Genomic DNA, 18479 nt, shown 5'->3' on the forward strand with positions numbered 1-18479 from the left:
AGAGCCCCTCTTCCCTTCCTGTGGGGACCTGGGAGCCAGGGGGACCTAGAAGTCTGTAGAGACCCCATGAAGGATGAAGGCCATCTAGCCTCCTTTAGATTTTACTTGCATGAGAAACAAAATTTCGCTGTCTTAAGTCAGTGGAACTTAGGATTTGATTGCTACTGCAGCTAGCCCTGCTTATCCTGACTAATGAGCGTAGTGTAATATAGCATTCACTTTTACAAAGGGAGGGAAGCATCTAACACTTGTGTACTATGCACAGAAGAATGCCACCACCCACCTGCCAGTTAGTCATGCGGTGGTCACTCGCACGTTGCTAGGAGACCCAAAGCTATGTCACCGATGTTTCGAATACCAGCAGGGTCGCCCATGGTGGTGGACAGGATCCAGTGGAACTTCCAGATCAAGGCAGAAAGGCCTGGCGATGGATGTCCCCAGATCCGTCAGCAGAAACGTATGGATCACAACAGAACCCTGTCTGATATTGTGGTAGAAGATGAGCCCTCCCCGTTGGAAGGGACTCAGAATGCACACTGTCCACAACAAGGAGTTCTAGCAGCCCCATGACAGGGAAGCTCCTGGGACAGACGTTGTCCATGACTCGGAGCTGATTCGATGGCAATGAACAGAAGGGGACCTGGCCTCCTTTCATCCTTTGGATGATCCGGTGAGGAAGGCCCATCTCACAAATTTGGAAATTAAGGTGTAGGCAGGAACCCAGGTAGGATATGGGGGAAAGAGGTTTCAAGGCCAGGCCCCGCTGCAGAGTCTTTCCATTAAACTCTTCCCATTAAACCACTGGTTCTCATGGTTTTGTGCGCAGCAGCATCAAGTCTGTTAAAATGCTGGTTCCTGGGCCCTCCTCGTTGCAGTTCTACATACAGAGTCAGGGCTGGAGCCTGGACATCTGCATCTCTTAACCCATTTTCAGGCGAAGCTGACATCACTGCCACGTGGTATCACCTCCTCCGCACACTGCAATGGACCTAAATCTGGGCACCAGGGACTGCAGATTTCCCCACTTACTGTGAATAAAACCCCCAGCCAGACCTCCAGGCCCCGAGTCCATTCTCAGTCACAGCGACCCTCTTACGGGGTTTCTGAGACTGTAAGTATTGACAGGATCAGGCAGTCTCCTCTTTCTACTATGGAGTGGCTAGTGGATTTGAACCACACACCTTGCAGTTACCAGTCCAAGGCCTACTACCTCAGAGTTCCACCAAGGCCTTCCCTTCTGTCATCTGCTCAGATGAACAACACAGAAGAATACTCCCTGGAGATGACCTCAGAGATGACCGGGAGCGAGGCATCTGAGAGCTACAAGGGGGGACTAAGCCATAGCTCCTGTGGGGACTCTGCAGTGGAACTCTCTCCATCCAGGGGAGCGAGCTGGGTTTGATTCCAGCCAATGCGCCCCGTGTCTGACCACCCCCATCCGCGGGTGGAGGCCTGGGTGTTGGTGCTAAGAGGGTGCACATGGGTCAGTGGAGCTTCTAGGCAAATCTACTTCTGACAGTCGGTCAACACAACCGACTGGATCTCAACGGCTCATTCTGCAACCCATCCTGGGGTGTTTGCAAAGCAGCGAACCCAAACAACCCAAGAATCCAGTCTTTATACGGGGGAGCACAGTAGAAGGTCCCAGAAAGACAGGAGGGAAAGGCAGAACAGAACTCAAGATCAAGAGAGATGAGGCTTACTGGTCAGATGAGCCAGGTGGGTCCCCCGGGACAATGGCCCTTGGCCACCCTTCAGATCTGGAACAGAAGTTACCACTGTGGGTCAATTTGCACTGGAACAATAGACCGTGAAGGGAACAGAGACTATGGTGTGGTTGTTACATAATCTGGTATCAGTTTGAGCATTCAGAATGTAGACGTGGACTCTAGCCTATCAATTAGGATATGGCCAATGAGGCCTCTGTGTGGGCTTGGCCTTCTCCTAAGGATTCTGGGAACTCTTGTATTAACCCCTTGGAGACAGGAGACACTCTCTCGCTCTGCTTATTCCCTGCGAGACATCCCTGTGGAGAAGACACATGGAGAAAGGTTGAAGGAGCCAGACCTCTGGAGCTGGAGAAGTCACGTGGAGACCTCCCCCCTCCGTCAGCGCTGAGATGCTTACAACGGCACTGGATCCACAAGACTTCCCACCCACTGGCCTGTGATCTTCTATATTCAGTGTCATTGCATGTGTTGTGTAAAGTCTGAAGAGGACTTTATAGATTGGTATTGGACATGTGGGCTGATGGACTTATGGGCTTGAACTGGACCGGGCTGGAACGTCTTCTCAATATCCAATTGCTCTTCTATATGAAGCTCTTTCTTATACACATGAGTGTGTCTATGAATTTGGTTCTCTAGTCTATCCAGACGAGCACACGCAGTGAGGCATGTACTCCTTAGAATCATCATCCACTGGAGAACGGGGCAGCATTTGCCTGAGGACAGAATCAGAAGAGAATGAGGAGGCAGAAGCCCAAGAGGCAGTGGGGTGAGCGCTGACGCCCAGCAATGGATGAGAGGCAGCCGAGGATGTCCAAGTCATTGGATGCGACGCTGACCATCTGCTCTGACACCTCAACTTTTCACTACAAAAGTTCAAAGAAACCAAAGTTCAGTCTTGAGACTCTTCCCTGGTCTCGCTTCCTTGCACACTCAGGGGAAGGAACCTCAGAACATGTGGAAGGAGGGCAGCCCGGAAGATGCAGCTCTAGCGTGCCCCTCCCCCACGCCTTCAATCCCGAGCTGCTGGAAGAATCCGTCATTTAAGAGGGCAATGGGATGTAAGGCAAAGAAAGACAACCCCCCGCCCCCCACACTTCCCATTGATGGCCACCTCCCCCTGCCCCCAACCTTTATTAAGTCTTGAACACTAAGATCAATTCTGTTCTTGCTGGGGGGGAAAGACAGCCCTTCTGTCTGCGGCCCTTACTGTATCGCTCAAAAATGCAGGGGATGCTGCGCAGCTGTGACCGTGACCCGCAGAGCCCCGGGGGAGGCACGACAAGATGGCTTTGTTCCCCACACTGTGACCCCACTCTCCCTGACACACACTCCCCTCAGGCCAGGGCTGGGGGGATGGACGACAAGGGAGCAGCCCTCCCTGCATTTCCCAACAGCAGGAAGCTGGGACAAGGGGCTGCCTCCGTCCACATACAGGGCCCTGAGAAATGTGCGCTCACCCCTTTCCTGGGGTGAGCCGTGCCTCAGTGCCGGAACCTGCAGTTTCAGTCTCTCTCTCAAGGACAGCTTCTTCTCCGGGCCACCTTCTCATAGTTCACTCTGAAAGGACACGACCGCCCGGGGGGCTGTCTTAGGCAGGTAGCAGGACAGCTTCAACTCTTCTAAGTCCCTTTCAGATGTCAGCTTCCTGAAAGGTTGGGGTGTGTGTGTGTGTGTGTGTGTGGTGCGTTCCTGGGGGCTCCAAGTGATCTGAAAGCAGCTGAGTCTCCGCAGAGTCCACCTGTCGGTGACATCCGTGCTACAGGGTGGTGACGTTCAGGCCGAGTCCCCTGACGTGGTGACTGGAAGCTAGCTTCGGTTTTGCGTACTCTCTCAGAACGTGTGGCTCCAGCCCAGCAGCCCCTCGGTTCTCCCCGGCTTTGTGGAAACGAAGATGAGCAGACTGGCATGCCATCTCTCCAGCCTCCGAGCCTTGGCCCATTCCACGCCAGCCCCACCAGCACTCGACCAAATCCACCGCTGCTGCTGGGCCAACTCAGACTCACAGCAAATCCTCTATGACGTTTCCCAGACGACGCAGCTTTACAGAAGCAGACAGTCTGTCTTCCTCTCACGGGTCTGGACTTGGAAGTTAGCAGTGTAACTCCTGACCCACTCTGCTGCCGGCGCAAACATCAAGATGGTGGTGGGGGTGGTGATGATGACCGGACTGGTGACGGTGGTGACCGTGGTGATGCTAATGAGGAGGCAAAGCTGCAATGGACAGATCAGCAAGAAAGGGACTCCAAAGTCTCACCCCAGCCTGTTCCCCTCCCCTCTTTGAGGTGGTGCCTCACCATGACTTGTGCCTAGCGGCACTCAGGCCAAGCGAAACTGGAGTCACACAGCCTGGGCTTGCTCCTCCTCTTTGTAGACAGTGCTTCTGTCACAGATGAAACCCCTAGCCTAAGGAGATGCCAGCTCGCATGGAGCGTCAGTCCCTCAGTTCCTCAGTGGAGATGTCACTCATCACCTTGGGGCTGGGTGACAGACTCCTAGCACGTCTTCTTCCAAAACAGAAACAAAATGCCAACTAGTCCAGAAGTCAACAGAAGACTGTATATCACTGCCTACGTTAGGAGCATTAAAAATAGATTTTAATTATTCCCCTGACTATTTCACTAGGCTTTGAACCAGTCCATCTCTGGACATATTATTTCACGGTCTACGTAACCGACCGTGCCGATTCTGACTCAGAGTGACCCTATGGGATACAGCAGAACTCCGGCGGGCTTCTAAGAGTGCGGATCCTCCCAGGCAGAGAACCTCATCTGTGTAGCTCACAGTGTGGCTTCCAAATGCTGACCCTGTGGGCTCTTTCTCAGGAGTATTAAACAGCAGGCTATGAATACTCTCACTTTCTACACAGGATTAGACTAAGTCAGAGGCCGGCTTTCATGGGGATGACCAGACCATGGTTTGTCTACTTTCCGGAGGCCATTCCTGACTATGCTGCGGTGTAAAGAGGATAGGCTTTTTAGGTGATTGCGTTGATCAGTGGAGAAGGAGAATTCCGATGCCCTGGTGCGTATAGTGGCTGTGTTGGGCAGCAATTGCACGGTCAGCCGTTGGTGGCCACCAGCAACTCCTGGGAGAAAGACTGGGCTTTCTACATCTGTCAACAGGTACAGCCCTGGAAACCCACAGCAGGTGACTCCGTGTCAGTGGGTTTGGTTTGTTATTTGGTCCCAGAGAGGTCAGACAGCTGGGCAACCACGTGGTGCCTACTGATGCTCTCCCTGCCAAAGCAGATTCAAATCCTCACCGGGTGAATCTCCTCTGAACATAGTCAAGGGATTCACAGCCTTGCCGTCAGACAGAGAGCGTTAGGGCAGACGAATCGAAGTTGAAAGGTAATACTTATCATTTGATCCCCCTTTGACTCATTCGATAGTTGTTCCCATTTTTAATATTTTCTGCTTTCCTTTTGATTGAGGTGTTCCTGTATTGCCTCATCAGAGTTGTAGGGTTTTTTGGTTTGTTTGCTTCATGTTTATGTTTGGTATGATTTTTTTAATATATGAAATCCGGGATAGGTGGACATAGAGAGGGAGTAATTGGATTGATAATTTCTTCAGAGCATGGGAGGGAGGATGGGGGGGGGGAGGTGGGGAGCTGACAACAGGAGTACGGGAGTACGAGAAGACAATATCCTGCAATGCATGTGGTGATGATTGCACCAATCTTCTTCATATGACCCAATGATTAAATTGTACGTTATGTGAAGTGTATGCCAAATAAAACTTTTATGTTTTTAAAAAACCCACCAGTGCTATGTCTTTAATTTCTCCAGAATCCCCGACTCATGCACAGAATGCATTTATAACTATTTCAGGAAACTTCTTCATCCGACTTCATGTATTTTGCAATAGCTGCTCGTACAGTCTCTAAAAGCCGCTTGCCTAAAGTCCTTAAACCAGGGAGAGCGGGAAGCACTGTTCTTTTCAGGAATATAGGATGTGTTTTACTTTTTAGCCACCCAAATAATCATGTTGACACTAATTTGGGTCCTACAGTCATTAATTACCTATTGCTCCAGACACATATGAGTTCGTGGGCCCTCACACTCCCATTCACGTGGCACTTTTGTCTCATTATCGCATCAAAATGTGCAGTGCACATACCTAGAATTGATGGCGATAATGCAGGTAGGATAAACTCCAGCTTCCAGGAAAGACCCCGGAACCAGGAACCCCATGGCTGAAAGGTGGTTCTTGGACGGACGCCAGCCCATAAAAATGCTTTGCTCAGTGTGTCCAATGTTCTAAGATTTTGAAATTTTACATAGAAAAAAATTCTGAATTTTTCCTGAAGATCTGACAAATGAGTCCTCCATTTCTGTTTACCCAGGGGGCTGATGCTCAACTCTAATGGACCCTTTTAGACAAGAGACAGACTTTTCCATTGGGCCCCAAACATGCTTTGCTTACAGTTGAAAAAAAGAAAGTGTGGTACAATATGTATGACATGGGATTTACCATTTTAACCATTCTTATATGTACAGTTCATGGACATTATTTACACCTACAATGCTGCTCAACCATCACCACTTCCAATTTTCAAAATGTTTCCATCATCTCAAATTCAATGGCATTCATGATGTTTACAAGGCAGTCAAATAATCTCCTCTATCAAATACCTAGGAATGAGCTTAACCAAAGATGTAAAGGATGTCTACAGTGAAAACTTCAACGCACTGCTGCAAGAGGCCAAGTCAAAGCTAAGTAAATGGGAAAATATTCCACGCTCATGGATTGGAAGACTTAATAGTGTGAAAATGTCAATACTATCTAAGGTGATCCATAGATTCAATGTCACACTGATCAAAATGTCAATGGCATTTTTAATAGAAATGAAAAGTAACCCCACCTTTATATGGAAAGGTAAGAAACCCTGAATAGCTAAAGCAATTTGGGGGGAATAAAAGAAAATAATTAAAATATGCAGGCTCACCAAAAAGAATGAAGTGGGAAGTCTTACCCCTCTTGGCATACTCTGCAGCCACAGCAATGGACAGAGGCTGGCAGTGGTTTAGTGACAGACATCTACCCAATCCTTTTGCCATTGAGTCCTTCCAACCCACAGTGGTTCCATAGAGAGCTTTTGAGGCTTTACATCTGGATGGCCACAGACAGCCTCTTCTTTCTCTCGAGGAGCGGTTGGTAGGTTTGAAGTGTTGACCTTGTGGTCCAATGTTTACCTGACAGTGACACCCTTTACAACGATATATCACCTCCCCCTGGCTAGAATGGCCAATGATCGGAAAGTTAGAAAACAAGGGCTGGCGAGCCCAGGGGGCGATTAGAACACTTCGTCCATCACTGTGGGCATATTAACGGTACGGTGTTTTTTGGAAGACAGCATGAGGATCCCTCACACAATTAGAGATCGCATCTCTCCTAGGGTCCTAAAAGTAGTCCTGTGACATACAGCGAGTTTACTGGTTGGCACACACACAAAATATCTCTAGGTCTGAACCACCTTTGGAGTTGTGGTCCTTTCCAGGTAGAGCCATTGCACACTTGCTCCTCGCATCCCTTTTGACCACTGGTCCAGGAGAGCTGCTCCTAATGCAGCAGAGACCTCTGGGAGAGATGGTCTGAATCACAGGGTACCAGAAAAAGGCCAACGCAGAGAGAAACTCCCTATCTAACACCAAGCAGCCAAGTTTCCTGTTGCCTGCAAACACAGATGTTCCCAACAGTAAGTGGGCCTGAGGCTGCTCCAGCCGTGTGGGTCCTGGTCAACCATGACCGCAACAAAGAGGAAGACAGTCCACCCCAGGTGGGAGGGTACTATTTTAAGGTTGAAGATGTATTTTTGAGGGGATATGTGTGTTGGGGGAGGCAGGCTGCCTGAATTCCCATGTACTCCAGAGCTTGATTTCGGCAATGAACTCCCACCTATGCTGGGGCTGGGGTGCGGGATATCTTCAGATTATCTTCTGTCCATTCCCCAAATGATGGAGGGGATAGGAAGGGACTGAGGAACAGGCTGCTGTGTGGAAAGGCTGGGCCAGCCTTCAGCTCAGTCTGGAAAGCTGATTGTGCCCCAAGAGGGGCCTCCAAACACACTGGCTTGACAAGGTTCACAGACAAGCCACGTGTCAGAGTCCCCGCAGACAATCAACTGCTATCAGTCATTTCCAGCTCAATAGAGTCTCATGGGCATTCAAGTAGAACTGTGTTCCACTGGCCTTTCTGTAGCACATCACCAGGCCTATCTTGTAAGCAAGATGCCTTTGGGCAGGTTTGAACCACCAACTTTCCATCACAGGCTGAATGCCTCACTGCTTGCCCCACTCAGGGACTCCCTTGGAATCTTTTTAAAGACAACTGTTCTCGGTGACTTAGAGAACATCTTGCTTTTCTACAGGGTGTTTCAGAAGCAAGAACAATGCTTCCTCAGCACCAGGCATTTCTGCGGTGCTTGGAAACCCCAGGTCCTGCATCCCGTGCCCTGTCATCCGAGGGCTTCATGTAATTAAATTAACCAACCGTGGACCAAGCGGGGGTCTGGAAAGCCCGCAGTTAGAGAGGTGTGCTTATGTAAAGGGTGACTGTGCACAGAATATCTCAGGACGCTGGTGAGGCACCCCTAACAATCACTCGCCTCTTCTATAGGATCCCTGGATGGGGCCAGCAATTAAGCAAGGGATGCCCAATGGAAAGGATGGCGGTTCAGATCCACCCAGCGGCGGTGCCTCAGAAGCATGCCTGGTGACCTGCTTATAAAAGGTCACAGCCTTGAACACTTTGAGCACAGTTCTCCCCATGAGTGAGAACTCACTCAACAGCAACCAACACCAACAATCTCTTACACAGTTGGCACAGTGGAACAGGAGGTGCATTTATCTGCTCACCTGGAGCTTAACCAAACCAGATGCACGTAGACCTAGATTATTAACTTCAAAGAAGAATGGCAATTTTTCTATTCTATAGGGGTATCTTTACTTATTTACCTGCCTCTCAGCTTCTTCACGCACCAAGAATCGGGTGAGATTTCCAAACTTTGGATGGGTAAAAGGAGTGGGGGGCTATAGAAGTTAACTGTGGAGAAGGGGCAGAAGGACCTCTCTTGGCTTCTTTGGCAGTTAGTCATTCAAAAGCAGCCAGCTGGTTTCTCTACAAGGCATAGCATTACTCCAAGACCATGTTCAAAATCCACGACATGCCTGCCAGCTTGTTTCACTATGGAAGCAGCCCTGGGTCCCACATACCAGGTGAGAGTCTTATGACTAAGGAGGCACCAGTTGTAGACTTGTCCTGGCAACCCAGGACTCTGCAGGGCTCCGAGACTCACCTGTGATTCATTCAGTACCTCGGACAGCCTTCCAGCACCAGCATCAACAGCCATCCACTCAAGCAAGGTGTTTCCATCCAAGATTTTTGAGTAAGCACAATATAACCACTACTTCTGTTTTGAGCTCTTCTGCTCGTTTATCTTACCCCGTCCCAGCACCTGTCTTCTTGGCCTAGCCCATCACCTTGAGAATAATTTTGCTGGACAAAACCATGAATGCCCGGCACTAAACAGAAGACCCAGGACTGACCTGGAGACAGGGAAGGAGATGGGATGCTCTGAGGCAGGAGCACACTGCTGGCTCTGCTGTCAGTGGAAGCTGCGGGCTGCCGCCGCCCTACCTGGTGAGCTTGGTGCCAATCTGCTGCCTCAGCTCCAGTCGCTCCTCGTCCGTCTGTCTGGGGAGAATGTTCTTTTCTTCCAGTTCTCGTTTGGAGGGCCGGTTGCTGAGCTTGATGGCCAAGGAGTCCTTCCTGCACACCTTCATGGCCAGGGAGCCTGTGGGAGGGAGAAGTTAATCCATTTATAGTCATCCACACCTGCCTGGGCCCCCGAGCGGTCAACAGTGGACCACGGGGTAAAACACAGGAAGAAAAGCAGAGGGCTTACCATCTGAGAGTGACGGAAAACAGAACAGTGGCCGCCCAGTCACATGGCAGCATGGCGTGCCAGAGAAGACATGGGTGTCAGGGTAGAGCTGCGCCCCCATAAGGTTTTTAATGGCGGTGGCTTGCCAGGCCTTTACTCTGCGGCACCACTGGGTGGACTCGAATCTCTAACCTTTCAGTGAATAGTTAAGCATGTTCACCATGCACTCAGCCACCCTATTCCTCAGGAATGCTCTGCAGATGTGAAGGGTGTGTGTGAGGCACCTGGAGAGCATGTGATGTTGAGTCTCTGCTCTCCAGGAGTGGGGGCTTGTGGGCCACAAAGCAAGGGCCGCAAAGGAATTCACTACTGTGGGATGGGAAAGGACAGGGGCCATCGGTAAGCACAGCAGTGGCCCGGAGGGGCAGGGTCTTGAATAGACACTGGGAGGGCAGATGGCTGAGACTACCAGGCGTCAGGAATGAGGAAGGTTGTGTCCTGGCAGGGGTCGGCATCTGCAAAGGCTCAGAGGTGGCGCGTAAAACAGGCATTCTCAGGAGGCAAGAAGATGGGCTACCTTGGAGCTGGGGGTTGGAGAAGGGAAATCAAGTTGTGCCAAGTGGGGCCAGTTGGTGCCGGGAGCACACGGGTGTTGGAGGCAGACAAGGCTGGTGTCGATTCCCAGCAGTACCACTTAGAAGGCGAGCGGCTCTGGGCTGGTTACACCCCTCTCTACTTCATTCTGTCATCTGTCAAATGGGGTCCCGGTCTCTGTGGCATGGAGCGGTGACACAGGGAAGGGAATGAACTCCCTGCACACTGACAGGCACATGGCTCCACTGGCATCTCATCACGCCCAGCTCATGGCGCCCCTACGTGCGCCCAAGTAGGATATGCACCATAGGGCTTTTGGTTAAATTAATCATTTTATTGGGGGGCTCTTACAGCGCTTGTAACAAGCCATCATTCAGTAGTATTAAGCACGCCTGTACATATGTTGCCATCAACATTTCCGAAAAAATTTCTTTTTGAGCCTTTGGTATCAGCTTCTCTTTTATTCCCCTTCCCTCCCACTCCCATAGGGTGTTCAAGGACTGATTAGTTGGAAGCAGATCTCCAGGCCTTTCTTCTGAGGTACAGCTGTGTGTGTTAACTATTTCCACCACCCCGGGACTCTATATTCGTGAATCTCTATGTGGCTGAAATGTGTTCGTTACTCGTGGCTGAAATGATATGACTTTGGACACTGCTTTCTTCATCACTTCCTTTGCTTCATGGCACTTTTTAAAGCCCGGCAATACGTTTAATTCAGCCCTTTTAAAGATGCCGAGGTACGCTTAAAGGTGAATTTGTTGCAGATATCATGCTTTGAATTTCTAAGTGTTTGATGGACTAGAACAAACCTTTAGGCTTTCTTACCTTAGTTTTTGTTTCATCTATCTATCCATCCATCCATCCATCCATCATCTATCTATCTATCTATCTATCTATCTATCTATCTATCTATCTATCTATCTATCATCTATCTATCTACTTACTTACCTTTCCACCCAGTCATTCGTTCATCCATCCATCTATCTATTTACTTACTTTCAAGAGGGGATGTGTTTCTAACCCAGGGGAAGCAATCACGGGAAGAAGGACGGAACTAGTTGAGAAGAGGGATAGTGATTCTGAAGGCATTGCACCCTCTCATGTGACAGATGAATGCCAGGAGGGAAGATCAAAAAGGGTTATTCTGCTGCCCTCTGACTCAGGGTAAGGAAGCCCTAGTGGTGCTGAGGGTGAGGCACGAGGATGCTAATCTCAAGGTTGGTGGTTCAAACCCATCAGCCATTCCTCAGGAGAAAGATGAGGCTGTCTGCTCCGACAAAGATTTACAGCCTCAGAAACCATCAACAGGGCTGTTAAGAGTCAGAACCAGCTTGACAGCAGTGGGCTCGGTTTAGTTTTGGTGGGATCCAGGGTCCGTTCACCCCAGACCCAGGGTTAGCGAGCGCTCTCTCCACAGACCATGGGGAGTTTGGGGGAAACGTACTGGTGTACAATGAGCTGTCATCATCCTCGTCCTCTTCTTCCTCCTCTTCTCTGGTGTATAGGCAAGACGAGTCTTCGTAGTCTGACTCATGAGGCACATTTTCCTTATTGTCGTCACATTCAATCACAACGGTTGGCACTTGTCTTATTTCCGGGAGGCCCAGAGGTCCTGTCTTTGTGATCCCGTCCCCAGAGTGCAAACCAGAGCTGTGGTAAGAGGTGGAACAGGGGACCCGCTGCTCAGAGCTGTGCAGAGAAGGAGGAAAGGAGGACATTAATCTGGGCCATGAGGTCATATAAATGCACGGAACGGCCAACAATCTCAAAAGTCAATGTAACTATGTCATAGGAGGAAATTAAAGAGAAATCAATGTTTTAAAACTCAGTTGTCCAGGCCTGAGAGGGTTAGATCTGGGGCTGCTCATTTTAGTAGAGAGTCTGATAATGGGAGCAGATTTAAGAATTCTACCTTTACACCGTTTTCTAGTTGAAATCAAGAACTCCAGGTGCCCAAGGGCACTGGCACCTGGCAGAGGTGAAGGACGGATGTGACGCTGCAGCCGGAGACCCAGCACTGAAAGAGAGGCAGTAGCTCTCAGAGAACGGAAGGTGACGCCGGAATGGACGGTTCTCGGGCGGTGCCAGTGGTTTGCGTTCTCCTACTAAGCGAATGGCTTCCATTCGAATCGCCTGGTGGCGCTGTGGAAGAGCAGCCTGGAAATCTGCTTCCATAAAGATTACAGCCCCGAACTCACCTGAACTCACCCCACACGGCTCAACTTTCAGCCAAACCATTGACAGGTCTATAAGGGGGACGACTAGGACTACGGACCAAAACTCAAACTCACTGCCATCAAGTCGGTGCCGGCTCATAGCGACCTTATAGGGCAGGGTGGAAAGGCCCCTGTGAGTTTCTGAGCCTGCACCGCTTTGCAGGAGTAGGTCTTGTCTTTCTCCTGATAGCCCTGTTGATGTCGGCATGCCTTAGAGCTGTGGTTCTCAACCTGGGGGTCGAGACCCCTTTGGGGGGGTCGAATGACCCTTTCACAGGGGTCACCCGGTTCATAACAGTAGCAAAATTACAGTGATGAAGTAGCAATGAATAATTTTATGTTTGGGGGTACCCACCACATGAGGAACTATATTAAAGGGTTGCGGCATGAGGAAGGTTGAGAACCACTGCCTTAGAATAACCGATCATTTGGGACCATGGGGGGAGCATTTAACCAAGGGCAACGTTCAGAGGGATCAGGGAGGACAAATGGAGACGGAAGCAGAGGGAAGAGGTGCGGCGGGTGACGTGAGGTTGCAATGCATGAAATGAAACAGAACGCGTACGGATTGGTGGATGTAAGACGGGTGCCCTCCATCCAGTTAAAAATCAGGGGGCCAAAAGGATGTCGCGGAAGAGGAGCGAACTCCACCTCATGGCAACCTCCTGTGAGCCAGTACACCTGCGCCCCGGAGGGTCTTCCGTGGCTGATGTTTCACAGGTAGAGCGTCAGGCCTTCTTCTGAGGTGGATTCAAACCATCAGCCTCGCAATGAGTAGCAGAATGTGTTAAGCATTTGCACCACCCAGAGGTATTAGCAGTGTAAGTGACAGTCGGCCACTTGAGCAGGAAGGCGGAGGACATGGCAGACCACCTCCGCAGAGACACGTGACTACAATAGCCGATGCAAGGTGACTGATCCATAATCGCTCTATCATACAGCGACACTGAATCCCAACGGCCCTGGAATGTCCCCATGGGTATGAAAGGGAAGTGGCCTTATGAACGCCCTGCCATTGGGTCCATGCGGACTCACAGTGACCCTGTAGGACAGGATGGAAGTGCCCCTGTGAGTGTTCTAGACGGTGACACTTTATGGGAATGGAGAGCCTCATCTTTCTGCCCAGGCGTGGTGGGTGGTTTTGAACTGCTGACTTCTGATTCCAAATGACCACGTCTACCCCCAAACTCTATTGTCCTTCAGTTGATTCTGATTGATAGCAACCCCAGACGGGGTTTCCCAGGCTGTAAATCTTCACAGGGACAGACAGTTTCCTCTATCTCACAAGGAGCAGCTGGTGGGTTTAAACCACTGACCTTGCGGTTAGCAGCCCAATGCTTATTTAATCCAGAGTGCCACTAGAGATCCCCACTAAACTTACCAAATGTAGAGTCCTCTATGATCTGTACAAGGCACCCATTCCTGTTTTATTTTCATTTTCATAGGGCTTGCCTATGTGTGTGTGCAAATAAAATTATAGACATTTTTTATTGAATAAACATATCAAAATGTGAAGCTATTGTTTCTCAACATAGCCTAGGTTTCTACATTTCCTTCTTTTTTTGTGTGTGAAATTTTACGGAGCACATCAGCTTTCCACTTAGGCCTGGGGTTTTCTTTTAAAATGTAAACTTTAAAAAATCATTTTATTGGGGGCTCTTACAGCTCTAATCACAATCCATCCATCCATCCATCCATCCATTGTGTCCAGCACATTTGTTACCATCATTTTTAAAACATTTTCTTTCTACTTGAGCCCTTGGTATCAGCTCATTCTCCCTCCCCCTCCTCCCTCCCCATGAACCCTTGATAATTTATGTTATTATGTTTTTCATGTCTTACACTGACCGCTGTCTCCCTTTATCCACTTTTCTGTTGCCCATCCCCCTGGGAGGGGGTTATATGAAGGTCACTGTGATCGGTTCCACCTTTCTCCCCCCACCTTCCCCTTATCATCTTGGTATCTCTATTCTCAGTATTGGTCCAGAGGGGCTTATCTGTCCTGGATTCCCTGTGTTTCCAGGTCTTATCTGTACCCGTGTACATGCTCTGGTCTAGCCAGATTTGTAAGGTAGAATTAGGGTCATGATAGTGGTGTGTGTAGGCGGGGAGGAAGCATTAAAGAACTAGAGGAAAGGTGTATGTTTCCTTGATGCTGTACTGCACCCTGACTGGCTGGATGCTACACTGCACCATGCCTGGCTCGTCTCTTCCTTGTGACCCTCTGTAAGGGGATTTCAAATCGTCTACAGATGGGCTTTGGGTCTCCACTCCGCCCTCCCCCTCATTCACATTGATATGATTTCTTGTTCTGGTTCTTTGATGCCTGATACCTGATCCGATCGACACGTCATGATCCCACAGGCTGGTGTGCTCCTTCCACATGGGCGTGGTTGCTTCTCAGCTAGCTAGGCCTGGGGTTTTTTCTTTGTTGTTTTACTATGGGCAGATTAGCAGAGGGTTGTGTCTTGGGTGGCTCTCTTTTGTTATATAAAAGAGAATCACCGAGCAAGCAAGCAGAGCAGCCTTGGGGACACATGCCAGGTGAAGATGGCGGAAGTTCCACAGAAACAAGGCCCTTCCCCCGGCATGGACAGAGAGAGAAAGCCTTACATTGCGCCTTCCAGCCTCTTTCTTGGTGAGAAAATTAATTTGTGTGCTCCAGTCTCCCACTTGTGGCAGTCGTGAGAGCAGCCCCGGACAGCGGAGTCCGTGCGGCTGGCATTTTGGCTTGACTCCCCTCTTCGGACACCCACTGCTTTATAAGACGTTGACGTTCCTCCTTGGCTTCTACCCACCAGCTGCCGTAGCAACCTCCTCCCAAGTGTGGCAATCTAGAAATGGCAGCTGACATTACCAGGTGCCCCTGAGAGGTCAAAACCATCCTGCGTGCCCCTCACCCGCCTCTGAAAATCGCTGAGCGAGAGAAGTCACGAAGCCAGGGCTGCCTGCACGGTGCACGTTGCGTAAAGCGAATTTCCCCTAAGGAAACACCCACCTCGACAAGGATGGCGACCTTCACCCGATGAGCAAGAGTTGTCAGCAAAACACAACAAAAACAAAACTGCCCAAGCCACATGCCATCCCGCGGACTCTACGTGCCCCACAGGGAGCTTCAAGGCTCCTTCTTGGGAAGCAGATTGCCAGGCCTTTCTTCTGAGCAGCCTCTGGGCAGACTCGAACCTCCAACCATGCAATTGGCAGCAGACAGTGTTAACCGTCTGTACACTGCCAGGGACGCTCCAGATCCTCTCTTCCGTGGGAGGGCTGGTTGTGTGGGGGCTGTGCCAGCGCTGGGATGCTGAGAGTCCCGCTCAGTAAGGGAGCAGCCCACTGGGAGGAGGCTCCAGTCCCTGCTGCTGACCTGTTAGCCACGAGCTCCAAACAAATGAACTCTTGAATGAAACCCCTTTTCTCAGCAGGGGGCCTAGCTCCGTGACTTCCTAACGGACACTCTCTGTCCTAAAAGAGTCACCACACTCTCTGGGCAGAGACCCTGGCTCACACAGTAAGGGCTGGCTTAGACCATTCACCTCAGATCGCTTCAGGATTCAGCATTTAGTTTGCTGGGGATTCAAACATTTCATTGGACAGGGTGGTCTTCCCTGCGCCTCGTCCTGCTGGCGGATCTGGTGTCCCACGCATGCACACAGCGGGTGTCTCATGTGGCTGTCCTTGGTGGTGCCTGGGCTCCCTCACTGGATGGTGGCAGGCAACGATGAGAAGAGTCAGGCAACACGTGCACTGTGCCAGGAGCTGCCTCTCTCCAGGGGTCGGTGATGGTGACCGTGATGGTGGGATTCTATTGCCCCACCTCCCACCCATTAAAGAGGGGAATAAACAACAACAGTGTTACACGGGCAGAGGGGGGGCACCCAGTTAGGGCAAGGGACTGCGGACTGGGCTTTCAGCCTCACTATCCTCTTGGCTAATCCCTGGTGGCACAGTGGGTTCTGTGTCTGGCTGTTCACTGCAAGGTCAGCAGTTCGAAACCCGCAGCTGCTCCTTGGAGAAAGAGGGAAGCTTTCTACTCCCATACAGGGTTACACCCTCTGAACCCACAGAGGCAGCTCTAGTCTTCCCATGGGGTGGCTACGATTTGGCAGTGCATTTGGTTTGGAGTTATACCATGGCACTCATACACCACGGCGCGAAATACTGTGCAGTTCAGGGCATGGTGGGCTATGCCTTGGACCCCTGTCATCGGTTGAGTTTTCCATGGCTGATTTTTAGAAGTAGAGCATCCAGCTTCTCTTCCTGGTCCATCTGAGTCTGGACGTTCTGCGGAAACTTGCTCAGACAATAACAGCTTAAACCCAAACCACCACTGACAGGCAGTGGCCGTGCCTGGGGTCCCCGGCCAGAAACGAAACCCGGGTCTCCCTCATGGAAGGTGAGCATTCTACTGTGAGCCACCACTGTACAGCGACAACCGGGGTGTCACTATGCCGCCACCTATGCAGCAGGTGGCATGGCTCATTCACCTCACCCTTCTTCCAGAAACCACCCTGCCCCCACCTTCTCTAGGGAGGGTAGCCACACACTTCTGATTACGTCATCCAACTTACAAACTGTGGAAGGGCCCCGCTGTGGACTGGATAAGCTCCTCAGCACAGACTAGAAGGCTGTTCACCATCCTGCCCCACCATTCCTTTCAGCCTCTTGCCCCCCCCCCTTTTAAAAAACATTTTATTAGGGGCTCATACAACTCTTATCACAATCCATACATATACATACATCAATTTATAAAGCATATCCGTACATTCTTTGCCCTAATCATTTTCAAAGCATTTGCTCTCCACTTAAGTCCTTTGCATCAGTCCTCTTTTTTCCCCCTCCCTCATGAGCCCTTGATAATTTATAGACTGTTATTTTGTCATATCTTGCCCTATCCGGAGTCTCCCTTCCCCGCTTCTCTGCCGTCCATCTCCCAGGGTTGAGGTCACAGGTGGATCCTTGTAATCAGTGCCCCCTTTCCAACCCACTCACCCTCCACTCTCCCAGCATCGCCCCTCACACCCCTGGTCCTGAAGGTATCATCCACCCTGGATTCCCTGTGCCTCCAGCCCCCATATGCACCAGTGTACAACCTCTGCCCTATCCAGTCCTGCAAGGTAGAATTCGGATCATGGTAGTTGGGGGAGGAAGCATCCAGGATCTGGGAGAAAGCTGTGTTCTTCATCGGTACTACATAGCACCCTGACTGACCCATCTCCTCTCCTAAACCCCTCTGTGAGGGGATCTCCAGTGGCCGACAAATGGGCCTTGGGTCTCCACTTTGCACTTCCCCCTTCATTCACTATGGTGTGTGTGTGTGTGTGTGTGTGTGTATATATATTCTTTTTTTGTGTGTATGATGCCTTATACCTGGTCCCGTTGGCTCCTCGTGATCGCACTGGCTGGTGTGCTTCTTCCATGTGGGCTTTATTGCTTCTGAGCTAGATGGCTGCTTGTTCACCTTCCAGCCTTTAAGACTCCAGACACTATCTCTTTCGATAGCCGGGCACCATCAGCTTTCTTCGCCACATTTGCTTATGCACCCATTTGTCTTCAGCGATCGTATCATGGAGGTGTGCAGCCAATGATATGATTTTTTGTTCTTTGATTCTTGCCCCTTTTACCAGCCAACCTGCCACCTCCGACAGTGTCAGACTGTCCTGCGGCCTCTCTCTTCTCCTGCATTGTTCTGCTGTCGGGCTCCTGTCTGCAGTGTGAGCCTGGGACATCCTCCCCTCCCTTCGTGGGTAACTCAGATGCCACTTCTTTTGAGAAGTCTTTTCTCATCCTCAGCCCCCTTCCTTTACTTCCTGGATCTGGTGGTGCAGTGGTTATGTGTTGGGCTTTGACCTGAAAGGTTGGCAGTTCAAAACCAGCAGCCTCTCCATGAGAGACAGATGAGGCTTTCTACTCCCATAAAGAGTGACAGCCTTGGAAACTCACAGGGGCAGTTCTGCCCTGTCCTGTAGGGTCGCTATGAGTCGGCATCAACTCAACGGCAGGGGGTTGAGTCTTTGGCGTTCCAAACACACCTGCCTCTTCCACTGATGATGAG

General features: G+C 50.5%; 1 protein-coding gene across 1 annotated transcript in view; it reads right to left on the reverse strand.

Annotated features, from left to right (window-relative positions):
• PHACTR1 (phosphatase and actin regulator 1) overlaps positions 1-18479 on the reverse strand; it is a 355341-nt gene that overhangs the window by 56217 nt on the left and 280645 nt on the right. Inside the window, exons 6-7 of the mRNA XM_075543124.1 lie at positions 11656-11900; positions 9371-9527 (exon numbers count right to left, since the gene is read on the reverse strand). Of these exons, the coding sequence (XP_075399239.1) occupies positions 9371-9527; positions 11656-11900 (402 nt within the window). The remainder of the gene's footprint in view (positions 1-9370; positions 9528-11655; positions 11901-18479) is intronic.

This window comes from Tenrec ecaudatus, chromosome 1, assembly GCF_050624435.1.
Source record: "Tenrec ecaudatus isolate mTenEca1 chromosome 1, mTenEca1.hap1, whole genome shotgun sequence".
NCBI classification, from domain to species: Eukaryota; Metazoa; Chordata; class Mammalia; order Afrosoricida; family Tenrecidae; genus Tenrec; species Tenrec ecaudatus.